At 37.5% G+C, this 26,457-nt stretch overlaps 2 protein-coding genes across 4 annotated transcripts; both read right to left on the bottom strand.

The window, feature by feature from the left end:
• Positions 1–7,028: 7,028 nt before the first annotated feature.
• On the bottom strand, positions 7,029–25,142 carry LOC120529575 (chemokine XC receptor 1-like). 3 transcript variants are annotated; one of them, XM_039753484.1, is made up of 4 exons: positions 25,058–25,142; positions 12,721–12,847; positions 11,090–11,206; positions 7,029–9,372 (listed from the first exon to the last, which is right to left on the bottom strand). In XM_039753484.1, exons 3-4 carry the CDS (start codon positions 11,119–11,121, stop codon positions 8,271–8,273), a joined length of 1,134 nt encoding a protein of 377 aa, XP_039609418.1. In that variant the 5' UTR covers positions 11,122–11,206; positions 12,721–12,847; positions 25,058–25,142; the 3' UTR covers positions 7,029–8,270. The 3 variants fall into 3 exon arrangements, with proteins under 3 accessions (XP_039609418.1, XP_039609419.1, XP_039609420.1); XM_039753485.1 differs by lacking the exons at positions 11,090–11,206; positions 25,058–25,142 and having other exon boundaries at positions 12,721–13,091; XM_039753486.1 differs by lacking the exons at positions 11,090–11,206; positions 12,721–12,847; positions 25,058–25,142 and adding an exon at positions 9,838–9,919.
• Positions 23,720–25,460, bottom strand: LOC120529576 (C-C chemokine receptor type 3-like). The gene has a single exon (XM_039753487.1). The coding sequence runs from the start codon at positions 25,289–25,291 to the stop codon at positions 24,170–24,172; it is 1,122 nt and encodes a 373-aa protein (XP_039609421.1). The 5' UTR covers positions 25,292–25,460; the 3' UTR covers positions 23,720–24,169.
• Positions 25,461–26,457: the final 997 nt, after the last annotated feature.

Raw genomic sequence — 26,457 nt, 5'->3', positions numbered from 1 at the left:
CAATTCTGAACCCATCATTGCCTATTTTAGTTTTAAACTGCTGTATTAAGTTTAAACATCTATATCCTAACTACAGGGTCCCAGGAGTCAATCCCAGCCAACACAGGGAGCAAGGCAGGAAACAAACCTTGGGCAGGGCACACACACACCAAGCACAATTTAGAATCGCCAATGCACCTAATCTGCATGTCTTTAGACTGTGGAAGGAAACCGGAGCACCCAGTTCACAGGGAGAACATGCAAACTCCACTCAGGGAGGACACAGGAAGTGAACCCGGGTCTCCTAACTGCGAGGCAGCAGCGCTACCCACTGTGCCACCATGCTGCTCAGTGGTAAATATGCACAGGAGAAATGCACCCAGTGACAAATGCCTGCAGATAACAGGGTGTTCTTTCCATCTTGGAAAGTCACTGTTGACAAAAATGCAGGGATTTAATTTATTGGAGACTAGGGAAAACGACTATAAGGTTTCCCTGTAGTTTAAATCTTATTAGCTTTACGTTTTATCCAAGGTGATGACAGGCCTGCTATTTTGTCCTCCACAGCCAAAGGCATCAAAATCAACATACAAGCAGATAAATTGGTGCCTGCAACAGTTAATGCTGACATTTTGACAGGTGTCACTTTCAGACTTTTCATGAGGGATTGCATAAATGTGGCACTATAAATTGTACAGTACAGGTGCCTTTTACTTTTCAAGGTGTTATGGTTTCTTTCTACATTGTTTGATTTGTTTTGTCAGTAGTAAAATCACGCTTCACAAGAGATTTATATTATAAATGAAATTATATTTAAAGGGGTACTGTATATGTAATCATGGGCCATGGAACTAGGAAAAAGCCATAGTTTTGGATTAGTGTATTCTGTGTTATTATTTTTTTCAGAACATATGGAATAAGATGGTCAGGGCACCAAAATTTTTGCCCAAATTACATATTGGTCTACCATTCAAATAAGTTTAGTTCAGTTCAGTGAATGACTTTTATTTTGTCAGATGAAAACATTGGCCAATTGCTCACTAAGTTCACAATAGTAATCAACACTAAAAGTGTAAAGCTAAAGCTTTCTGTGGCATGATGTGTGAAAAACATAGATTGCATAAGCTGTCTGGAAACAGAAAGACACACCATAAAACAACTACCATTTTTTTATAGTGCACGTATATTCTTTGTAAATTGGCATAGAGAAAGAGAACGATTGAGAACTGTCTTTGAATAAGTATAAGTAAGTAGTAGCTTTTTACTGTTTATTATGAGCAGACATTTATTTAAGTCCATAATGTGATGTGACCTTTGTACTCTTATGCTTTGAATCGAATGCAGAGCTGTGATTCATAGCAATATTATATCTAATTTGAATGATTTTTTACTAATTCTGCTGCCACCCCTTATAGAAGGGAACTCCGCAGCAGTCTCTTTGTACTCTCCATCTGCTCCAGAGCACAGTGAGCCCTCCCCTGCTGCAGATGCTTCCCAAGGTTCATTTATTCTTTGTTATAGTTTTTAAACTATGGGACGCAACCCAAAATGCGTTGTAGGTTTAAACCTTTTGGGTTGTGCAGATTAGTGACTAACCATTGTATTCAATGGGAAATGGTTGTGAACAGTTTGCAAAGTGTCTTGATTGGTCGCTCTGGGCAGTTTAAGCCATCAACGTTGCTTATGAGTTCCAAGGGAAACCAAATTTCCACTGGCTATGACCGTCTGTATCGATCTGACATCCCTTGTCGACTGGTTAAGATTGAGGTGCGAGAAAAAATGTTTGAGAAGCACTGCTCTGTGAAGAAATTATTATCCAGCAGGATTAGCACAGAGCACAAAATTTAAAGCATTTTGTCATGCAGGTGAACCTTTTTGTCATTTAGAATGTCCACTAAATTAAATTTCAGAGATGGAAAAAAGAAAACAATACTGGTATTTTTTTTCTCCATGCTTATGATGGCATGCTTTTGTCTCTCTCTCTTTTGTCATGCCACCATGATTGGGTTTTGTTTTAAATTTCTTAGTGCTTTTTTTTATACTTTCTCTTACGTTTTCTTTTCCATGTAGTGGTTTTGACATAAATAAAATCTTATTTTGATATGGGGTTTTCATTTAGGCCTTTATTTAAAGACTTTGAAATATTTTAATGTCTTCTATAAATACACATATGCTTGGAGAAGAGAGTGACATCAGAGATCAGTAGGTATAAAGATCAATGTAGGGACTTAATACTGGTAAAAGCATCTTGATTTGTAACACTTTCTGGTTAAAACATAAAGCTTTCCTTTATTTTGACTTTATTTTGATTCCGGTACATGTTTTGATTTTTCTGATTAACGAACCCTGCTAGACGTTGTAACTATGTTTCATCTTCTGATAACTTTTTTAGTTACCTTCTCTGTGTCAGTAAACCACCTGATCAGGTATATGTAGATTAATAATTGAACATATTGCATCATATAAAAAATCATTTGAAAACACTGTACATTCTTAAATATGGGGCCCAAGACCTTTTGGACCTTTTGACAATGACCCACTTTATCTGTTTATTACAGTATTTTGGTGGAAATAGATAATTACAATTTCTTTAGCTTTACTGTCCATGTTTGGCTACCATGCAAAGCATTTAATTCAATTCAGTGTATTTCTTAAATCATCTAAAATACTTTTAGTCCCAGATTCCAGCCAGGTCGGTAGTTAAAGTATGTGTAATAAACTAGAACATACACTTTGGAAGCTTTTTGATACACAAGATAGAGAATTAAAACTAAGTTTACAAAAAAAACAACTGAAAGCTTTTTTGACTTTAGCTTTTGTTATTAAACATTCTCATTTCAACAAAACTGCTTTTTCAGTTTCCAAATAGTGAAACTTAATCTAACTTAATGGTAAAGACCATCTTTTTTTCACACATTTACTAGCTACAGTAATTGGACATAAGTTCAAAAATCTCATTCTGAATTTTATTACAGGTATTATTTACTTACTGGTAAATTGTATTTTTAAGTGATATAGTCACTGGCACTTACCCCCTAAGAGCTCCAGGGACTTGGGTTCAATCCCCTGATAGTTCATTTTCTCTGTGTACTCTGGCTCCCTTTTGAATGCTAGCAAGGTGAATCGAATGTTAACTGGTGACTCTCTATTGTCCTTAGTGGGGTGTGAGTGAAAATCCACCACTCCCCCTTGTTTATTCGTCAAGAATTCTGTCTTCAATTCAAACATACAGCATTGTGGGAATGACACCTTTTCTGTTTACATTCAAGGTTGAGTTTTCATGAAGTAACTATTAATAATATTTTAGTCAAAAACATTTTGCACATTTTAACCATGCAAATGTATATCGGACATGTGGATTATGTGACATGAGTTACGTGAGAATTTTTTCGGTGGATGTTTTTCATATCATTCGCCGTTGTTCAACTTTGGTCACCACAGGGCCCCGTTGAGTTTGAATATTTAATATGAAATTTCTCCTTGAAAACATGAGTTTAAATTTTTTTTTTTTGGCCACCACCACAAACTACATGGGTTAAGTAACATTTTAAAAAATCTGTCATTTTTGGGTGTAGTATTCCTTTAAACAGTTTATATCAAAAACCTGAGGAAATTTAGGACACTCATTTGTAAGAACATCATAACATTTAATTATATATATTTTATAAGCTTTTGATGTAATTCAATAGTCCATCTACTATATTGTGTCTTCACTAGAGGCTTTACAAAGCTAAGAAGATGACAAGTAGAGTGAGAGTATAGTTACCAGTAGACTAGTAGGATGTCTGGTGATGTGATTGCCATCCTGTTTGATGAAAATGTTTTTTGATAATGTGCTTTTTAAAAATAATTTTATTTTTTGAAGGGGTAGCAAGAAAGAGAGAGAGGGAAATTGTAGCTGTGCAATACAATACCCTCCCTGCTGCAGTGATCAGATGCCTGTGTACTCAGCTGAATAAGTATGGATGTCTGACTAAGAAGCCCTGCGTTCACTGAATGTGTGGATGAGGAACAGATGGGATAAAACTGTAAACAATTTCTAGCCAATGATAATAGTTCACAATATTTCAAACAAACCATCAGTTTACAAGGAAACCTGCCACCCCAAAGAATACTTTAAATGGACTGCAGCTGCTAGTAAAAGTGCACTTATCCTTCAAGGCATTTAGGGGAAGTGGTGTTGTTTCAATATGTCTGAATACACAAAGCTAGTCATTCTGGAGTGTGTTAAGTTCATAGTGTGTGTGTATATATGTTTATTCATTTATTTATTTGAAGAGCTTCTGTAAAAAGCAAAATTTCCCCTTGGGACAAAAGTTTTCTCTATCTATCTATCTATCTATCTATCTATCTATCTATCTATCTATCTATCTATCTATCTATCTATCAGATGTGAAAGGATGCTACTTAAGGATGTATTATGAGTGCCAAACCCCAACACGAACACACCAAGAGTCCCAGGTTCAAATAAAGGATTGTTTATTAACCATAATTCCTTCTCACAATACTTCAACGTAGAACAAGCACAGGTTTTTCTCTCTCTCTTCCTCACAATAATCGCTTCTCTTTCCATCTCCTCTAACCACCGCACTGCCCTCCTCCAGTTGAGTGTTGCCTTCCTACCTCCCAGCTCTGACTCACCTAGACATGGAAGTGTGGTCCCCTTTATTAAGGAACCAGGAGTACTTCCATTGCCTGGGCCACTGCCTGATGGAAGTACTTCCAGGTCATACAAAAGTCTCATTTTCTCCCTGCATAACCCTCTTGCGCAATCCAGGGCTATAGCAGCGCTGTTTTGCTGGAGTACACTTCCCAACATGCCCTACTGGTTCCATATTGGGCACTGCCATCCACGGCTGCTGCCATCTAATGTGCTGGGGGAGTAAAAATTCCCAGCAACATCTTCCTGTTCCAGTGGGCTGTCTGTCCATCCTATCTGGTGTTCTCTTCCGGGTTTGATCCCTTTCTCCTCCCTGGCTGGGATTCCTGTTTGCTTGTTAGGAGCATCCAGTCTGGGTAAGGAACCATCCCATTTTCTTGCCAGGATGTCCATCCAGCCCCTGAGGCTTCTACAGTATGTTGAGTCACTTTTGACATTTTTCTATGAAGAGGGATGTGTTTTAATAATATTGTAATTCCTCACTTTAAAATAACCTTAAAAACAGACAATGTTGTAAAATAAAGTTGTGAAAAAGCCCAGTTGTCCAGGAAACCCACCCACCTGGCAACATCAGAGTGTCTCAGAGTGAGGTGGCAGGATCTTTTTGTTGTTAGTCCTTGTTAAGCATTCTTTGGGGAACATGTGCAGATTTAAATGTAAAATGAGCAAATATACAGCCTGATATTCTTGCCCACCTCCAATATCTTCTTCTTCTTGCATTGTGGCCCGAAGCTCTCAGAAGTATGAGCAATAGAGCAAGTGATCTAAGAATACCACTTTGTGTAATGCTACAAATAAATGATCATACTGAAAACTGTCAAGATATAACATTTAATTGTTGAGACCTTTTACAAATATTGTTTACTTATGTTTGTTTCATATTTAGAGATATGCTATTTTGAATCACAGAGGCGTTCTTTGGTGGTTTCCTATGTTTGCATTTTTTAGTCCTCCAAAAAATAATCACACATTATTAGGACAGTTATTCATTTATTTTGAAATGGAAATGGTTTTGGACTTTTCTTTTTTATTATTTACATTTTAGAGGCCTATTGGATAATTAAGCTCAGAGTTTTATAAGGTGGTCAAAGTATAGCCATCAAGTTTCAAAAATGTGTGCAAGGGTTACTCACCTCCCTCCATTTTTAAAAAAATTGCATTTTTCTTGTTATTGAAAAGACTTTTTCATTGTCTAATTGACCAAAGTACAGAAAGATGGCTAAGGTTTGTGTTGTCATAAAATCATGTTTCTGCTGTTGATATGCAAAAAAAGTGTATAATTGAGTAGTTAGAAAACAAATATGATTTGTTAAGTATTTCATAAAAGTACTATATATAAGTCAGTATATAAAACATTATAATTAAAGACTTTAGTTATCCTTCACAGCTGCTTTTCTTACTCTTCTGTTCTGGGAAGTGGTAAAGAACCATTGGCACTGGCACTAGTAGCTTTAGGGATAGCTTCAACCCACAAGTTGTTAGGCCGCTGAAAAGTCAATCAGTTCATATATTATAGCGTAAGAAACTGTGTATAAATATGTAACACTTGCAAATACATATTGCATATATTGTATATAATTATTTATATTGTCATACAAGGCAAGGACAGGTTGGCTTCCTAGCTGGGATGGATGGTGGCTTCTTACCTGGCCAGGAGACCTTTACAGTGAAGGTCAGTGAGAAGCCTCTCAGATGCTCCCACAAGGTCACATAGGAACTGCAGTCAATATGGGCAACCCTTTTGGGGGACTTGGGTGCTTCCAGGGGGGGCTCCCAGAAGGACACTCTGCTGTGCTAGGGAAGTTCTGTTTGATCCGGAAATGCGCATCGGTGACAGTGTTGTTCCACCAGAAGCAATAACACATCCAGGTTGAAAGGAGAGTCAGAGTCGGATGTGGAGTCAGGCAAAACTCATTTGGTAGGTTTGGAAAAAGCAACAGAAAAGAAAGAATTATTAGAGAAGGAGGGTGAATTGTTTGCAAAGAGACTGTGAAAAGGTATTTGGTAATATAAAAAGAAGAGTTGAACTGTGTATTTGTAGTTGTGTCAAGGGGGTGAGTCTTTGAAATGTCAGTCAGTCAGTTATTATCCAACCCGCTATATCCTAACACAGGGTCACGGGAGTCTGCTGGAGCCAATACCAGCCAGCACAGGGCGCAAGGCAGGAACAAATCCACGGGCAGGGCGCCAGCCCACCACAGGGCACGCACCCACACACCCACACACTAGGGACAATTTAGGATTGCCAATGTACCTAACCTACATGTCTTTGAACTGTGGGAGGAAACCCAAGCAGACACGGGGTGAACATGCAAACTCCACGCAGGGAGGACCCAGGAAGCCCCCTAGTAATCTCTCTTTCTATATTTATATATGTATATATGTGTGTATGTGTATGTATTTTTTGTTTTGAATTTTGTCGACTTTCTAAGGAGAAATGCAAGTATAAATTTTATTGTACTATCTACACCTTGACTTGAAAGAAATACATCAACTTATCTTCAATATCATCTTTTCCCATCACACAGTCATGGGGGAGTGAGAGCCAACTCTGGCAGCACCAGGTTCTCTCCTCTGATAATCATAAATAAAGATTGAAAGTGTAGATCACTCTGGAGTAGAAAGCATTGTAGCTCAATCTGGGCTTTACTATATTTTTCAGATATAAAGAAGAGCATGGTGGGAAATGTGCAAAAAATTCCTATAGCAAATTCAAATGAATAAATTATTGTGTACGCCAGAGAAGGTATATTTTGTATTTTATTATTACTTACTGTATTTTTTTATTTATTATACCATTATGTTAATTTCATCTAAGATATTCTTATATATGTGAAAAAACAAGTTTAAAAGGTTTCCAGATAATTCCAGCAAACAAATTTTCAATGATTTTGTCAGCAGTTCTTTTCACTTTTGCTAAATCACAATACATTTGTATAAAACAGATGATTTTTTTCACAAGTAATTATGCAATCGGCCATTGTTGGTGATTGTCAGATTCACACAGAAATTAATAGGCATTATCATCGCCATACTGATGATTGAGAATCTTAAAGCAATAAAGGGTAAGACTTTAGTTTAGGTACTGCAAAAATCCATCTATTAGCCACATATTGTTCTATAGTAAGCAACTTATGAAAGACTCTGTTTGGTCTTAATAACATTTACAAAGCACCAATAAGGTGCAGTGTGGCATATTAAGGGCCTTTGAAACACGGGTAAAATTATGAATATAGAGGCTGCCTTTGCTCTAATTAAGCATTACTTAAGGATTCAGGGGTCTTATGCTGAAGTATTTAATAACAAGAGAAACATGTCTGACCTGTGAACATTCTAAAGAAATCAAAGTTATTTTACTGGGCCACATTGAAAAAAACACTTTACTGGTGCACTGTAAGTGTCACTGAACCAGAAGAAGCTTTTGTTAAGGTCATTTTATATAACAGGATAAAAGTAATAGATGAATTTTTACAGTACCTGAAGTTTTACCCAGCGAAGAAATGTCAATCATGTAAAATTATTTTGCAAAGTTCAAAAAGACAGCTGTTGCATACAAAATCATTTCATGTAACACCATCATTTAAAAAGAGCCTTCAGAATCTTTAAGCAGTATGTCAGATTTTTGTCTATTTCATTCTGTTCTGCTGTGCATTCTGAAAATGGTCAACGTTGTGTCGGCTACCAGCGTTGAGCTGCGCAGTGAGCTGTTTTGAGAGCTTAGGCTGCGAATCCTCGTTCTTTGCCCATAGCAGATACTGTAGAGCAGAGATTTCAAATGTCGTCTGAACTTGACTCCAACAAAGACATAGAAAAAGGGATTGAGACAGCAGTGAAAATAGGCAAGGTTACGGCAAATGTAAAAAGAATAATTCAGTTTCTTCAGGACATTGCATTCTTTCAGGAAAGAAAATTCAAACACTTGCAGGGACATGATGAAAAGGATTACGTTATAGGGTGTCCAACACAGGAAGAAGACAATAACAATGGCAAATATGAGTTTCACTGCCTTGTGTTTCTTTTTTGTTTTACAGGTAACAAGTGTTTTTAAAATCCTGCAGTAACAATAGACAAAGATAGCAAATGGGAACAGAAAAAAAAAGATAATTTGCAGATAATATCCTAAAAGTGAAGTGGACTTATTTGTCTCATTAGTACTTTCACACATTATGTTTTCTTCTTCATATTCCAAAACATCTGAGGCTAGCATTTCAGGGATGGAAGCCATCAGGCTGATTAGCCAAATGATGGATGTTATCAGCCAGGCATAGCAGGCTCTCCGTCGCTTTGCTATAGATATTGCATGCACCACCACCAAGTAGCGATCAACAGTCATCAGTGTGAGAAACATCATGCAGCTGTAAAAACCAATAAAGTATACACCACTAAGGATCTTACACAAGGACCTCCCAAAGATCCAGTGATGATAAATGGAGACTGCCCAGAAGGGCAGAGAGAAAGCAAATACTAAGTCGGAAACAGCCAAATTGATTATCAAAATATTGGTTACCTTTGTTAAGTTTTCATATTTCAAAATAGTGCACAAAACTAAGCCATTACCTACTAAACTAAGAATAAAGATCAGGAAGAAAAAGACAACAGTCAAGTTGGCCCCAGACACCTGCAAATTATCCTCACAGAGAATCTGCAAGCCTCCTTGATCCTCGGAGTAGGCTGTGTCCCAATCAATAGTAGTATAAGAGTCCTTCAGGTAGCTCTCATTATCCATTATAAGTCTGGAATAAATAATAGAACATGAATCAACTTGCTAGAAGGTATGAAGACTTCAAAAATACCTTAACTGTTAAATAACCCTTTATATGTATTGTTTGTACTCTTCAAAAATAAAAACAAGCAATTGATTTTTATTTTATATAGTGCCATTCACAGTAAGGCTTAAGTTTTAAGACAAAATTTGTCTTCTCAGTTGCATCCAAAGAAAATTATAAAAAAAAAAACAAAGAGAAAAAAATTTTAAAAGCTAAAACATTTGAGAAAAACAATTAGAAACATTTTACAATATTTAAAAAGATCTTAAAGACCTATTTTCAAATTTGATTTGTTCTTGGGTAATTACATTTTACAGTTTCTAAGACTAATCTAGAAAATTAGTACACAACATCACAAGTGAACAAATAAGAACATAATAATATTAAGCTGAAAAATATAACAGCTCAGTATAGAAAAATACATTATATTACCTTGAATAATACTGAAATCAATTTCTTGTGGACAGGGCAGTTTTACAGCACTGATATAGGTGGCTAGATGACTCAAATAGATATTATAAAGTATATTTCCTCAATTCTTATTTTTGTTTAAACCATATATGTATGAAAAGTGTGAGAAAATATGTATTCATACTAGGAACGGTAGTGGCAGTTTTATTTCTCTTTTCCTTGCACCAGCTTTTTAATTTTTATGAAAACAAAGCTAAAAATGCAGTCCTCTTATTAAATTTGGCTTTGTTAGCTATACAGAATGTATGTAAGTTATATACTTCAGGGATTATCCATCCATTATGCAACCCGCTATATCCTAACTAAAGGGTCACGGGGGTCTGCTGGAGCCAATCCCAGCCAACACAGGGCATAAGGCAGGAAACAAACACTGGGCACTACCCATGGTGCCACTGTGCCACCCCTTCAGGGATTATATCATTTTAAAATTGAGCAATATTTTGCATGTACATTTAGGTCAGGTGGATGTGGTGGGGTGGTAAATGAGCTGTGGTTTAGAGGATGTTGAAGATAAAGTCTTCTTTTCAAGTCTGCATATGCTGGGTTCATGTCTAAATGTCTGATAATGGCATTTTCTTTGGATAGCTATGTTTCAGCCAGTTGTCTGGCACTTTTAGTATCAGCATTGAATTTTTCTAGTTGAACTTGCATGTGTGTGAATCAGAGAGCGTGGGTCTTTCCTTCTTTCCATGAAATCAGCAGCAGAGACACAGAACACTGTTTACAGCATACCGTGTGATGCATGTCCAGCTTTATATGTGGGATAAAACATCAAAAACACTTGCAACAAGTATACTTGAACATTGCAATGCTGTCAGAAGAAAGTACCTGTGTTCTCTGATTTACACACATACAAGTTCGACCGAACACACATTTAAATAGGACTCAGTGAAAGTAAAATTCAAGGCTAATACTAAGAGTACCAGCGAACTGGCTGAAACATGGCTGTCCAATGAAAGTGCCATTAAGAGACATTTGGTCATGAACCCAGCATATGCATATACTTATGGTAACCATATGCTCTGTGACTTCCTTTTCTGGGGCTACTTAAGCCATGGGGAAAACACTTCTTCAGACAAATTTTAAATGCAAAATAAACATGCTCTCTAAAAGCTCTGAGTTTGCCAATGCATGATAAGCTGTGTGTTTTACCACATAGCCCACTTATCACTTATTGCTTGATGCTTTGTGGCTTTAAAGCCAGCTGCCTCACCTGCTGTTCTCTGTTCTCTTTGTCCTGAACATATCACATGTGGCTCTGCTCCAGCCTCTGTGCCTGTATCTCTGCGGCTGAACCCTCCTGAACAAGATGCCTTCAAGTTCTTTTAATCTGAAGAATAGAGCAAGACAGAAAAACAGACAACTAGGAAGATTCCCAGTTTCCTCTTTGTTTGAATAAAAGCTCCAATACTGAAGAAAACCCCAATACTGTTCGTCCAAGTGCCAGAACAAAGGTCTCCTTGACCTTTTCTCTCCTGCCTGTCTTTTCTGCAGCCAAGAAGCCCAAATGAGACAATATATACTGTGAATATATACTGTGACCACCAGGGGCTCTACAGCTCCCCAGCACTTACTAAGACAGACCCTAGCACAAGTCAAGCACAACACATATTTATTTACAGAGGAGATGTATCCCAATTGTTCCCCACACGACACTACAGTACAAAACACAGCAAATAAACTGCACTCTGTCTCCTTTCTTCTTTTCTTTTTCTCACTCTTTCCGCCTCCACTCCTCCTCCAGTAAGCTTCATCCTCCTCCTCCCGACTCTGACCCTGAATGAGATGCCGCTACTCCTTATATTGAGGATCCCAGGAGTACTTCCAGTGTCACATAATTCTGGCATAGGTGCACTTCTGGGTAGCACCCCGTGATTGCATCACCAGAACCTAACAGGGGTGAGCCGACAAATACCGATTCCCATACAGTCCTGTGGGAGTCCAAGGCGCCGTTGCAACCTCGGGGGCCTGCCGAATAGCAGCTCATCCGAGAAAACGCCCTTCAAAAGTCATCTCCCACTGTCTTTCCATTAAGAAAGCAGGAAATGATTCCTGCTGTCCCTCACAACAGATAGATTAGAGATGTCTGCTATTATGTTGTTGTACAGACTCCTTGTAAGTTTGATTTGTTTCTAAGTTTACATTGTAAGCGTATTCTGCCCAAGGAGAATATTTGGTGTATCTTGGTGGTTAGTCACACACAGGACAGTTAAAGTATTGTCTCGACTCTTAGCCTCTGCCCTCTGACAGTTTGAGTAAGTACATTAGCCACCAGAAATATTACATTCTTCTACAGCCTGCAAAAGAACATCTTTCAAAATAATGAAACAATTTGAGATCCCCAGTCTAAAAATGTTTGCTGTAGTAATTTTTTTTTTTTTTATTATGGGAATTCTTTTTATATAGAAGTCTGTCTTAATGGTCTTTTAGGCATAGGAAATAATTGATGAAGAACTACAGGTATTAAGGTAGAGCTCATTTTTTGAGTTTTTATGTTTTCCTCTATTGATTTTGTTAATCAGACACTAATTTCTTTTTAAGTGACTACGTTTGATTCTGACATCCATTTTTGGTGATTCTCTTTTCCTTTTGATAGTTAAATATTTATGGACTGTTTTGTCACTATCTTGACTTTCGCACTTGCCGCTATTTTGGACCTCCTATTGTTAGAACAAAGGCATCTGTTGTCTGGGACGTGCCGTCTGAGGCCATTGCATGCAGAGAGAAACGTCCTCCTGGAATTTACTTCCTTAAAACCCTTTCCTAATTACTATTTTAAAATCTTTTACTAATGAAATTTTGCCTAACAGCTTCTTTTATCATTTTTGTCTTTAATGCTCGTACCTTTTGATCTCCTGCTACTGATCCTTTTATGGTTTTCATCCATTCTTCTAGCTCACTCTCAAAACCATTCTGTTCAGGGACAAGCATATAGGGAACTGGATAAATCTGTCGTATATTGAAGAATGACCTAGAGAAGATAGACAGCATACTTTAATGAAAATATTTAGTTAATAACAGCACCACCTGCACCTAACTGTAGCAATCAGAGTGTTACTTAAAAAAGAAATGAAACAAAAAGATCTCGAGAAACTGTGGCCAGTCCGATATGAATTGTAATATAAAGAATAAAGGAGTTCCACAAAGCAAAAAGAGTTGGGGAATTACCCCGTATAATGTCCAGCGGATGTTATGAAAAAGCAATAAAAAAATGATCAAAAACTAGAGCATTTGACAAAATAAAGTCAAAAGATGGAATTATTTATACAAAAATAGTGGTCAGATGTGATGTGGCAGGAAATGACATCACAAACTTTTGGACAAAAGTGATATTATTGAGTAGAGACTGAAAGTGATGTCACCAGAGGGACACAGAGGTGACGTTATCATCGGGAGCCAGAAGTGACATCTTCATTAGAAGCCGGAAGTGACATTATTTTGGGGAGGCCAGAAGTGACGTCATCAGCAGGAGCCAGAAGCAAAAGTGACATTGGGCAGCCATTTTGTGAATCCGGAAGTAGTGCAGGTGAGTAAACGGGAATGTTATTTGCCTTCTTTGGTTCTGATGAGAGAGAGGGAGAGGCGTTAGTACCATATATGATATACAGTGCATCCAGAAAGCATTCACAGCACATCACTTTTTCCACATTTTGTTATGTTACAGCCTTATTCCAAAATGGAATTCATTTTTTTCCTCAGAATTATACACACAACACCCCATAATGACAACGTGAAAAAAGAATTTTGCAAATTAATTAGAAATAAAAAAAAATGAGAAAGCACATGTACATAAGTATTCACAGCCTTTGCCATGAAGCTCAAAATTGAGCTCAGGTGCATCCTGATTCCCCTGATCATCCTTGAGATGTTTCTGCAGCTTAATTGGAGTCCACCTGTGGTAAATTCAGTTGATTGGACATAATTTGGAAAGGCACACACCTGTCTATATAAGGTCCCACAGTTGACAGTTCATGTCAGAGCACAAACCAAGCATGAAGTCAAAGGAATTGTCTGTAGACCTCCGAGACAGGATTGTCTCAAGGCACAAATCTGGGGAAGGTTACAGAAAAAATTCTGCTGCTTTGAAGGTCCCAATGAGCACAGTGGCCTCCATCATCCGTAAATGGAAGAAGTTCAAAACCACCAGGGGCCTCATGTATAAACGGTGCATATACACAGAAATGTTGCGTAAGAACTTTTCCACGTTCAAATCGCGATGTATTAAACCTACACTTGGAGTAAAGACGCGCACTTTTCCACGGTACCTCATGCCTTGTCGTATGCAAGTTCTCTGCTCGGTTTTGTAGACTGGCGGCACCCAGCGTCAAAGCAATGGTACTGTTACTGTGTGGTTACTCATTATTTTCCTGATGCGGCTTTATAAATACACTGAAACTAACTGCATATTGTTTATTAGTGTAACGCATCTGATTGTAATTAACTTGTAACAATATAATGGTCCAGGGAACAGCCATAGCATTCCAAATACCATAACTGCTTTAGTGTTGTTACTCTCACTTCTCCTTCTTCTTCTTCTTTCAGCTCCTCCCGTTAGGAGTTGCCACAGTGGATCATCTTTTTCCATATTACTCTCACTGCACCACTCGGAGTATTTATATCACTGTATCTGAGTGTGAATCACAGCAGCAGCTGATCGGAAAGAGAATTATCGGTATACAGTTTCATGGACATGCTGTCTCAGCCACTGCAAAACGTTTTAAAGCCTTTCCTGTACAGACCTCGTGGTTCAGAAACAGTTTAATCCCAAGAACTTTAAATGCACTCAATCAATTGCTCCTTGTATAACTGTTTGTACTTATAAGTACAATTACCTCACTGTAAACCTGCACTATAGTTATAATATCGCACAACCTGAGCCACTTTATAAAGCGTGTATTTACATATGATGACAATATCATTTTTAAGGTGAAATGCAGCAAAATATGTTTATTAAATTATACAGATAAAACTTTAACTTCATTTAAATAATCTACTGTATATTCTTCACTGGGAGTGTCATTAAGGATAGAATGTACTACGAAGATATTTCAATGTTCCTTAAACGTTTTGAAGAATTGGCGCTAAGCTTACAGATGGCTTAACTTCTATTACAGAGCTGATAGTGTGGCGATCGGTTACTTGGGGAAAGAAAAGCACTGACTGCAGTGACGACTACACCAATATATATTGAATATAAAACAGAAAGAGAAAATAACAACACAGCTAAAAACGCAGCGACAAATTTCGGCAAAACTTAAATGCTTGTGTCATGCAGTGTCTGCAACGGACGTGGCCATCCACCGTGCATAAGCTACCTTACTGACATTGGCGGGCGAAGGAGCCACCGATTCTTCCTCTGCCCAGTGCCACCACAAGCCTAGAGCCGCCCCTGAGTACTGCTGCAATAAATTATTTCATCGAAGTGAAACACATGTTTAATAACGTTGCTTAAGTCCTATCATCATGAAAATGATATCACGTATACATCTCAGTATTTTAGTTATTCAGAGAGCTGTAATATCACGATTGTAATGAATTCTGTGTCCAGTTGCAGGAAGAGAGCCGGTTTAAGAAGCAAGTAGTGATTCACACACATAGGCACATAGAAGATCAAATACAAAACAAAGCATTTACTGTACTACTTTAATTACGATGTGATTTGAGAAACTGGTTAATTAAACGATTTTAAGATGAAGTTTATGATGTTCTACTTTAATGACAAAATAAACTACGTGATTAAAGTGGAAATGTCGAGATTGAAGTTGACATTTCGTGCTTTTTCCCCACTGCGTGCCTTTTTTTCTCTGTACCCTAATAAGCTTTCATATGACACTCAGACGGTGGGCTACAACTCGGCTTTTCACGGGGACTTTGATATGTGACTCCTTTTTTATTTCCGGCACTGTGCGATTTTGTGAACGTGAGCTTTCAAGTTTCAACAACACGCTATGTCACTCGATCAACTTCCTTTTGTTGATTATACCACGGTTTATTTGAACAAATAGTATGTTTTTCCTTTGCCTCCACTTCGCTGAAATTCTTATATTTTCCCCCGTGCTTTTCCCATTGTCTTTTCACAGAAGACTGAGCTTAAGGGCGATTTATATTGATTTGCATATTCGAAGAGGCGTAATTCTGGGAGGAGTTGGGGCGTTACATAATGCGCGTGCACGAGCGTTAGTTTTCACTCTGATCGGGATTTATGTAGCAGAAGAACGTGGAAGTTGGAGTATGCACAGATTCCTGCATCTTGATTTTTCTGTGCGTAAGCACATTTCGGCTTTTGTGCTTACGCCATGTTATAGTGTGAGTTCTACGCACGGCGTTATACATGAGGCCCCAGGACTCTTCCTAGAGCTGGCCGGCCATCTAAACTGAGCGATCGGGGGAAAGGGCCTTAGTCAGGGAGGTGACCAAGAACCCGATGCTCACTCTATCAGAGCTCCAGAGGACCTCTGTGGAGAGAGGAGAACCTTCCAGAAGGACAACCATCTCTGCAGCAATCCACCAATCAGGCCTGTATGGTAGAGTGGCCAGACAGAAGCCACTTCTTAGTAAAAGGCACATGTCAGCCCACCTGGAGTTTGCCAAAAGGCACCTGAAGGACTCTCAGACCATGAGAAACAAAATTCTCTAGTCTGATGAGACAAAGATTGAACTCTTTGGTGTGAATGCCATGCGTCACATTTGGAGGAAACCAGGCACCGCTCATCACCAGGCCAATACCATCCCTACAGTGAAGCATGGTGGTGGCAGCATCATGCTGTGGGGATGTTTTTCAGTGGCTGGAACTGGGAGACTAGTCAGGATAAAAGGAAAGATGACTGCAGCAATGTACAGAGATATCCTGGATGAAAACCTGCTCCAGAGCGTTCTTGACCTCAGACTGGGGCGACGGTTCATCTTTCAGACAATGACCCTAAGCACACAGCCAAGATATCAAAGGAGTGGCTTCAGGACAACTCTGTAAATGTCCTTGAGTGGCCCAGCCAGAGCCCAGACTTGAATCCGATTGAACATCTCTGGAGAGATCTTAAAATTGGCTGTGCACTGATGCTTCCCATCCAACCTGATGGAGCTTGAGAGGTGCTGCAAAGAGGAATGGGCAAAACTGGCCAAGGATAGGTGTGCCAAGCTTGTGGCATCATATTCAAAAACACTTGAGGCTGTGATTGCTGCCAAAGGTGCATCGACGAAGTATTGAACAAAGGCTGTGAATGCTTATGTACATGTGATTTCTCAGTTTTTTTATTTTTAATAAATTTGCAAAAACCTCAAGTAAACTTTTTTCACGTTGTCATTATGGAGTGTTGTGTGTAGAATTCTGAGGAAAAAAATGAATTTAATCCATTTTGGAATAAGGCTGTAACATAACAAAATTTGGAAAAAGTGATGTGCTGTGAATACTTTCCGGATGCACTGTATATCAGCATATATCATATTTTACTGACCTCATGGCTTGTTGACTGCCTCCTAAGCGCACGTGTGTGACAGCATCCATTACCTTTCCAGAGCTGCTTACATTGAAACAAAATCACTAAGGTCCAAGGTTTCAGGCATACGGTAAAACTGAAGTAAAAGTTAAAGCCTGCAATTGTTAATGTTTAGACTGCTGTTCCGTTACACTTATGTGTGATTTATTTAATACTTGTTAATTATGTTACTTGAAAATGACATTAAACTTGGAGTATTACCAGATTCCATAGGGTCTTCAGCATAATTCTCACTGACGAGCATGGAGAAAGTAAAAATATGAGTTAACGTGTGGAAAAATGTAGTAAAAAATTGTGTGGAACTGGTATTTTAAGATTTATTGTTAAAAGATGGAAAAAAGGATATGGAAGTCACTATTAAGGGTAAAGCAAAGGCACAGTTGAGGGACAAGCAGATTGCTCAATAAACAAGACATACAAATTTGAGGTTCTTTCCCTGTAACTATCTCTATCATAAACTTAGCTTTCCATAAAAGATCCAATACTTGTGCCTCCGTATTAAATAGGTGGAGCCCAATGACACCTAATTAAATAGCTAAGCACAAATTTTACATGCACATACCCAAATTAAAACAAAATTAATTCTGAACATCAAAAACATGGCTTCGTCCTCAAAAGGAACTTTAATGTAAATAAATATGAATCCTTTCAAAAACTATTTCTAAAATGTTAAGTACAGTACAGTATATTTAGTTTTTTTCAAACTGGTATTTTCAAAATATCTGTGTGGTTTCAAAGTGATTTCATACTTTCAAATCTATTGGACTGTCACAGTTTCAGTTCTGCATTTTAAATTCATTGTTTACAATGTAACTGACATGGGAAATTTTTGCTTCAGAAATTTCAGCATTTTTGGAATTATATAGTGTACTGATTATTGCTACAATCTATTATTTATTTATTTATTGATTTAGAGGACAATAATTACTCTTAATTGGTAAGTAAAAAGAAAAAAGATTATAATAACATTCTGCAAGTGTCTGTGTGCTCCTTCTTCCCACAAAAAGGTGATCAGCAACTTTTGGTTGAACTAAGAAATAAGTAGTTGCTAAATTCATTCAAGAGCTCAGATGCAGTTTATGAACAAAAAGCACAGCAAAATAGTACAGTAGATAAAACCAGCTCCTCTTACACCCATCCTACTCTTCAATAATGAGCATGATAAGTAAAACATGCAATGTATGAAAATAGCAAATTAAATGATACAGAATGCAAAGCATCCACCTTCCAAGTACACAACAAAACAACAGACAAGATAAAACCAGATACCCTCTGCCACAATCATAGAACATAGTACCAACTGATCTGTAAAGCATGCAATGTATGAAAAAATAAAAACAATAAGTAAAAAAGTTAAAAAAGAAATAAACAAATCAGTTAACATATCATATGTGTGAGGATCCAAGCCACCAGTGAAGCATCAGAACACTCCGCTCTCTCTTCATTGCTAGCTGTGAGCACTATGTCCAAGGGTGTTTCTCCAGAAAACTGTCTTTCAGACATGCTTTGAAGTAGAGATCTGTAAAGATCACAAGCAAAAAAAAGCAATATGTCGCTCTGATAATCTCTAAGCAAAAAAACAAATGTCTCTCTGTGACTACATGGCTTGGCATTGCCCCATGTGCCTTTATTTGGTGATGTGGATTGAAATCAGCCCTTTGGCAGGGATGTAATCTGTCCTGCTCTTTTACATTAGAAACATTATTTCTGGTTAGCAAACCTCCAATTTCATCAGTGTGATGTACTCAAAGGCAGGCAGTGTTGAGGATCTAACAAAGGAGGTTTCACAGGGAAGCAAATTAATTATGGAACAGCACAGCAATTGCAAAACAAGACAAACAGAAATAAAACAGAACAACAGAACACTTTCAAAAAAATATACAAGGGAAGAAAAAAAATTTTGGAGCCTTTTAGACTTTTGTAAAATACTAACATTTATGATTAGAGAATCTTGTAACAATTACTTTAAATGCATGTTAACTATTTGAACCATTTGAATATTTTTCAATAAATTTGTAAAAATGTTTTATTTTGTTTTATTTGCATTAAATACAGTATCTGCTTTTTCAAACTTATTGTTGAACTTAGAGCCATCATACCAAATGATGTAATGCAGTGTTTCCAACTTTTATGGTGTTGTGACCAAATTTCTTTTACATACCAGTGTGTGCACTACCGAGGGTTCCCCCTCCATGAATTTAGCACGAGCTGGGATGTGAGGTAGTCCCCCTCAGTGAATTGAATGCAATTATTGAAATGGGGGTTTCCAGCATGGTCCTCTTAGAGTCAGAGCGGTAAATGTATCAATCATAATCATCAATGCAGTTCTTCCTTGGTGAATTGAACACGATCATCAGAGCTGGGGTTGGGGAGGCTGGCAAAGATTGACAGTGATCCACCTGCAATGCTACCATTGTGAATTAAGTGCGATCACTGGAGCAGTTTTGGGAGCAGAGTTTCGTTGTGGTCAGCCACAGCCCACTTGTCATGAAAGAGGTTAGGAAATGCTGATCTAAGATATTCTACAGTATCGAAAATTTCATTGATAAAAGTTTGTTTTTTATTTAGTAATATGCCAAACATTTGGAATTTTGATGCCTAATGGTAGGCAATGATTTTAGGTGCTTTATGTTGAACGGAGTATAAAAATGACATATTTATATTAATAACATGAGTTTCTTTGAGTGAAGTAGGTGGTTATCTTCAGAACACTAATACTGCAAGTATTGCTGCTTCTGCGGTGTGCTCCATACTTTGAGGGCTAAGGCAATGTATCTGATCTTTTTAACAATATTCTCCAATCCGTAAATTATTGTTCAATCCAGCCAATCAAACAGGATTCTATAAATGATGGTCCCTGTGGTTATATATCCATGTTTTAGTAATCTGAAAAGAATACAGCACACACAACAATCCCCGCATGACACCAGCTCTTTATCTCTTCCTCCAGTCACCCTGAACTGGTTTTCAGGTTTGTATTTTATTTTTGATATGTGGCCATTAGTTATAACCAAAATGGCTCATGCAAAATGGAATTTTGCAGTGAAAGTCAGTATTTCATTTTGCAAGGAAATAGGCAAAATTAAATTGGTTTTGCTTCCAGCTAAATTTGTGCCATTTACAACAAGAAGAACAACACTTAGCTCCTGTCTGGAAGCAATTTTCATGTATTAATTCCACATGTGCCTTCGTATCATTAAGTATTTAAATAACATCTGCAGTAAAAATAAAAATAAATACAGAAGTGTGAGTTTCCTCAAATAGGAAAAGGTGGTTCCTAAGTAACAATAGAAGGGGACAGAGTTTGACAGTGGAGATTTGTGTAGTGAGATTTTGTTGTGAAGAAAATCCAGTAATATGCACATTCTATCCATTGACTGACAAATTGGTCCAGTGAAGAGAAACAATAGAGTAATACTTGATCAAGCCAATCAACTCAATGTCACAATGGCCAAAACTTGCACTGACTTTCTTTTTAAGATTTTCATGGGTAAAGAACACAGACGTCCAAGTTGCTCTTGGTTAAGTATTTTTGTTTCAAAGAAAAATTGCCAGGCCACTGATGACATTTGTTGTTGTCTCATCTCTTTAGTTCTTTTCAAATGACAATGTCTAAAAGAAAACATGCAATGCTTGCTAATGTGGGTTTTTCTATGAGTAATCTGTCTGATTACACCAGAAAATGCAGCTAGCTCTTCTTCCAAGATTGTCAGAGGCAGCAAGTGAATGAAGATGTTGGACCAGAAGATGGACAAGAGAATAAACAGATTCCTTTTAGCCAAGCAGGAGTCATGACCAATGAAGTGCATGTAAACCTTTCAAAAGTCACCACTTAAAAGTTCTCTCTGCTAAATCAAAACTAATTCTGTAACCAACCCAATACATTTTTCTTATTTAATCCCAAATCTCAATATGATAGAGGTGTGCAAGGCACCAAAGTATGTCCCTATTACAATTTCTGGCTCTGAAATGGTAGAAGTGAGGCTATCAACTAATACACCGATCCTTTGAAAATGGCACCACACTTCAGAAAATAAGATGATGGTGTTGGAAGGCAGAATATTTTTGAGACCTTTAAAATGAGTTTGCTTCTGAATGAAAAATCATGGAAATGTTCAGGAACGTTGATGAACTCTGTGAAATTATTGAGGTCAATGGGGAAGGAGTAACTGAACTAGTTTTGAGTGGCTTATAATGGTGCAATGCTGTTTTAGTTTCCCCTAAGTGCTAGAGGTAGCATCTGCCAACTATGCTAGACTGATTATTGTGGTCAAAATGTAATTTGAATGAGCTGTAAGGTACCAGTTCTAACCATTGCACCATTATGCCTCGAACAACAAAAGACATAAATGGAAGGCTGCAGTTTTCATCGAGTCGTTCCATCATGCATGCCCAAAGTAGTTTGTCCAGGATCATATAGCATGCATAAATGCTTTGTGCATGTCTGCTACATCTGCTAGAGCTCTATGATGTAACACTGGTCTTGCAAAACACGATGGGGCACTGGGAAAAAATTTTAATCTAAGCCAGTCGCAGTGAATTTACAGAAAAATATTCAGCAAACAAGGTTACCAACGTAAATTTCACCTATCGACACTAATAATGAAACAATCAAATTCCTCATGCTCAAAAGACATGAGAAGAAAAGAATGACAAAAATATGTGAAACTAAACTAAAAAAATCTAAAAGAAAAGAAAAAATTACCATGTTTATAATTAGCAGTAGCACTGCAGAGAGTATTTTATGAGCTGTTGACTTGCCTGCCAGAATACATCTAGCAACAGCCAACAGCCATCACTGGGTACAGTATGGAGGAAACATATGCTATGACTGCACACCAAAAATGGATGCAGAAGAACCTTCTACTCTTGGAAAAGGGCATACAGTTAACTGAGAAATAGATGAAAGGAGAAGTAAAAATCTGTAAGGACTGTGATAAAACTAAATAATTTCCCTCCAACAAAGGAACTCAAAATTAAGACACTACCGTATATACTCACGTAAAAGTCGGGTCTTGAAATCCAAAAAATCAATCATAAAATCAGACTCTGACTTATACGCCCGTTCAAAAATGCAATCCTTAATTTATTTATTTATTTCATTTTTTTTACATCTTGCCTCCTCTGATCTCACATCCGTTTCTCAGACGCAACGAATTTTGTTGCAGCAGCGCAGTTACCAATTTCTTTTGCTACTTCAACGACGTTTAATTTAAAACAAGCTTCATATTTTCTTCTGATCGAACGCTCCATTGTAGATAAGGGATGCTCTTACAATTAAGTGCAAACGTCACTTCGGAATAGTTTGGTTATTACCGTGTGGTCACATAAGCACAATAGAGACAAAGAGAGAGATAGGTTAGGAGAACGCTCTGATACTGCGCATTGCCACACCCACATAGAAAAAAAAGGTAGTATGCTCCATGGTTACTCTCTCAGGTGGGTGTTAGCATATCATAATCTCTTGAACCAATCGCATGAGTATCATGCATTCGACTTATATGACCGACATTATAAAACTCCAGTAATTATACAGTAAAAGCAAGTCCCGACTTATCTGCGGGAGAACTTATCCACGAGTATATATGGTAATTTACTTCAGAAAAAGGTAGTTTCTTTCAGATCAGCCTGCTCTACGCTTTGTTAGCTTATATTATTTTTTAGTAATCCCTTCACCAAGTCTGCCGAAAAAAGGGTTAATGATGTGAAGCCCCTATAATACCACATTATGTATTCCCTTGTTCTAGATCATTAATATGTTAGAATTACAAACACAAAAGAACATTTCTTTCAGGTACTGTTTCTTTTAGTTTTCCATTCTCTTCACTATCAAACACAGAGTAACAATTTCACCCTATTTATTTCATTTTCAAGTCCTGAACTGAGTCATAGGGGGTGCTGGGGCCTATCCCACCCAGCATAGGGTGCAAGGCAGAAACAGACTCTGTACAGGGCACCACAGGACAAACACACATACACTCCCACAGAGACACACACACACCCCAACCACACACTAGGGCCATTTTAGTATCACCAACCCACCTAACCTGCATGCCTGTGGGAGGAAACAGGAGAACCCAGAGGAAACGCACACAGACAAAGGGAGAATATGCAAACACATTGGGAGAACCCAGGATGCAAATCCTGGTCTCCTTACTGTGAGGCATCAACACTGCCACTGTCCCACTGTGCTGCCCAGTTTCCCTTAATGCTGTGTTAGTGACATTACAAACCAACACATCTATAGTGCACATAGCAGAGGCTAGATGTGGCATAGCCATTACCAGAATTTGACACCACAAATGGGGAAATAAAAGAAAATAATGCAAACTGCACAAAAATACTTTATTGTGAGATTACACACCACACATTCTATCATCAATGTAGAAATCAGACCTGTAAAACCTTTTTTTCCTGTTGTTGTATTCTCTACTTCAGACTGTCACTCAATTGATCTTTTAACTTTATTCAGTAAAAAGAGGTCACAGGATTCCAAAATGGGAACTCATCAGATAAGTCTTTGCATGTTTTGAAAACCAATTCAGCACTACAATGTTGATTATTTTATTACTTTCCGGTGACAATACCAAGTGAAAGTAATTCGAGCATTCATAAATGAAACTGAATGAAAAAGTAATGAAGCCATGATGTGTATAATTTATGCTTTATAAGCATTAAAGTTATCCACAGTTGTTTCTAATATACAATTACATGTAATGATTTGTGGCTTTGTTTTAAAAAATTATCACCAGGCAGATACAAAACATTGCTATATATATATTTGTGAATAAATAAATGAATTATATTAAATCCATTGATAAGGTTTGTCCTTCTCGAGTAGCTGGCTTGCTGCACTCGCCACTCTCATGGCTCCTTTGATTCACTTTCCTGTCACATTGCGAATGTGAACCTCTACAAAGCAGATTAAGTAAAGACTGTCTGAAATTTTGAGCACACATGTAAAATAATGGGTTAACGCAGCAGTGAAAACAGGCAATATTACGACAGATTATAAGTGAGTATGTTAGGTTTTTATATATGTGACATTCCGTTAAGAAACCAATGTCTAACTCTCTGAGAGACAAAAGTAGCAGAGTTAGGTTGTAGGGTGCCCAGCACAGAAAAAATGCCAGGACAATGGCAAAAATGAGCTTCACAACTTTAAATTTCTTTTGTGTCCTGCACATTCTAACAGTTTGTAAAATTCTACAGTAACAGTAGATAATAATGATTAATGGAACTAAAAAGAAGAAAATATTTTGGAGATAATATCCCACTAAGTTCAACATGTTATTTTTCAGTTGAATGGCCAATTCAGGGTTGTTCTGTATGTGCTCTTCACATAGGATTCTGCCATCGAAACTTTCTAGTGCACTGGACTTTATCATTTCAAAGATTCCTCCTGCTAGGCTGAATAACCACACAATTCCAGCTGCCAAGTGTGCAAACCACAGCCTCTTCTTCAACTTAGGAGCCTTTGCATGAACAACTGTCAGGTAACGTTCAAAAGACATTGCTGTCAGAAACATTATGCAGCTGTAGAATCCAGTAAAATACATTCCACTTATTAGCCTGCACATTACGTGTCCAAAGATCCAGTGGTGCACATGGTAGACAGCCCAGAATGGGAGGGTGAACGCAAACACCATGTCAGATATCGCCAAGTTTAATATAAAAATATTTGTTACCTTTTTCAAGTCTTCATACTTTATCACAACCAGCAAAACCAGGCCGTTTCCAAAAAGACCAAGAAAAGAATACATGATAAAAAAGCCTGAGGTGAATGTAGCCATTAGTCTTGTTGTCTGTATGTCTTCCTCACAAAGTAGTACTATGGGTCCACTGAAGTTTTCAGTTTCCAATGTATTGAAAGAATAGTCAGGACTGAAAGTTGTGTCCCATGCAGTGTCCATGTTTTGCATGATTGGTGTTGAAATATACTCTTTCCAAAGGTTTGAAAAACAATAAAATAAAATGCTTATTTACAAATCATAAGAAACTACAAAAGTTGAATCACTGATTTTCTTTCTGTATGTAAGCTACTGTAATAAATGGCAATAATGAACCTTTTTAATGCTTTGTCAACTTTGCATTTCGAAAGCTACTAAGCATTTGTTCCCATTTACAAGAAGAGGAAATGATTTTCTAAATGTAGGCATTTTAGTCGCACCTCCTATTTTTGCTTTAGTTCAATAATGCACATAATGGCTGTGATTTTCTTTTTAATTAATGAGATGCCAATTTGCAGATCTTTTTAGGGCTTGTCTGTTCAAAGAAGTCATTTATCAATAGCCAATTCCTCAGCTTGAGTGAGTTTATTGCTTATAATTAAAGTGACTGGAACCCCTTCTAGGGTTGCTGGTTTCTATCTAGTGCCCGTTGCTGCTGTGTAAGAAACAGAAAGGTAGATTGCCAATTTTTTGTAGATTCAGCTACTCTAAAAAATTTTAAAAATCTACATTACACATCTTTCTATGCCATGTACTTGTTAATTCAGACTGTGTCATTTAACTGCAGTTAAATGTTTGACCCACAACAATCACCCACCAAAAAGAGGATACTCCCACCTGTACCCTTTCACATAGCTACTAGGAGATCATTCAATAGTCGTGATAAGTGTAATGATGCACGCAAAACTGAATTGACAACAAATCTCACATTGCAAAAAAATTGACGAAATAAGATGTATTTCGCATTTGCCGAAATTTGTTCCATTCATATAAGAAGAATAGCAGTTCCTGTCTGATAACACTTCCATGAATTAACTCCTCCTGCCTGCCTGTCATTTAATATTTAAATAAACAACTTTAATGAAAAAAACAACAATGGATTTATGCTTCTTCTGAACTAGGATAAGACAGTCACTACGTAACAGGGACAGGAAGGTTTTGGCATCGGCGAATTGTAGAGAAGACACAAGTGGTGCATTTTTTGTTGTGTCTTCATGTGAAAAATATGCAGCATGTTTCATTAAAAACACACAAATACGCACTCAATCATACACACACGCACCCACACTCTACACTCCTCAGTGGTGATGTGAACTAAGAGAATTGGTTTTATCAGTTTGGTACGGATTACATGCCAT

The sequence above is a fragment of the Polypterus senegalus genome, chromosome 5 (assembly GCF_016835505.1).
Source record: "Polypterus senegalus isolate Bchr_013 chromosome 5, ASM1683550v1, whole genome shotgun sequence".
Taxonomy (NCBI): Eukaryota; Metazoa; Chordata; class Cladistia; order Polypteriformes; family Polypteridae; genus Polypterus; species Polypterus senegalus.
This window is presented reverse-complemented; position numbering and strand designations above follow the sequence as displayed.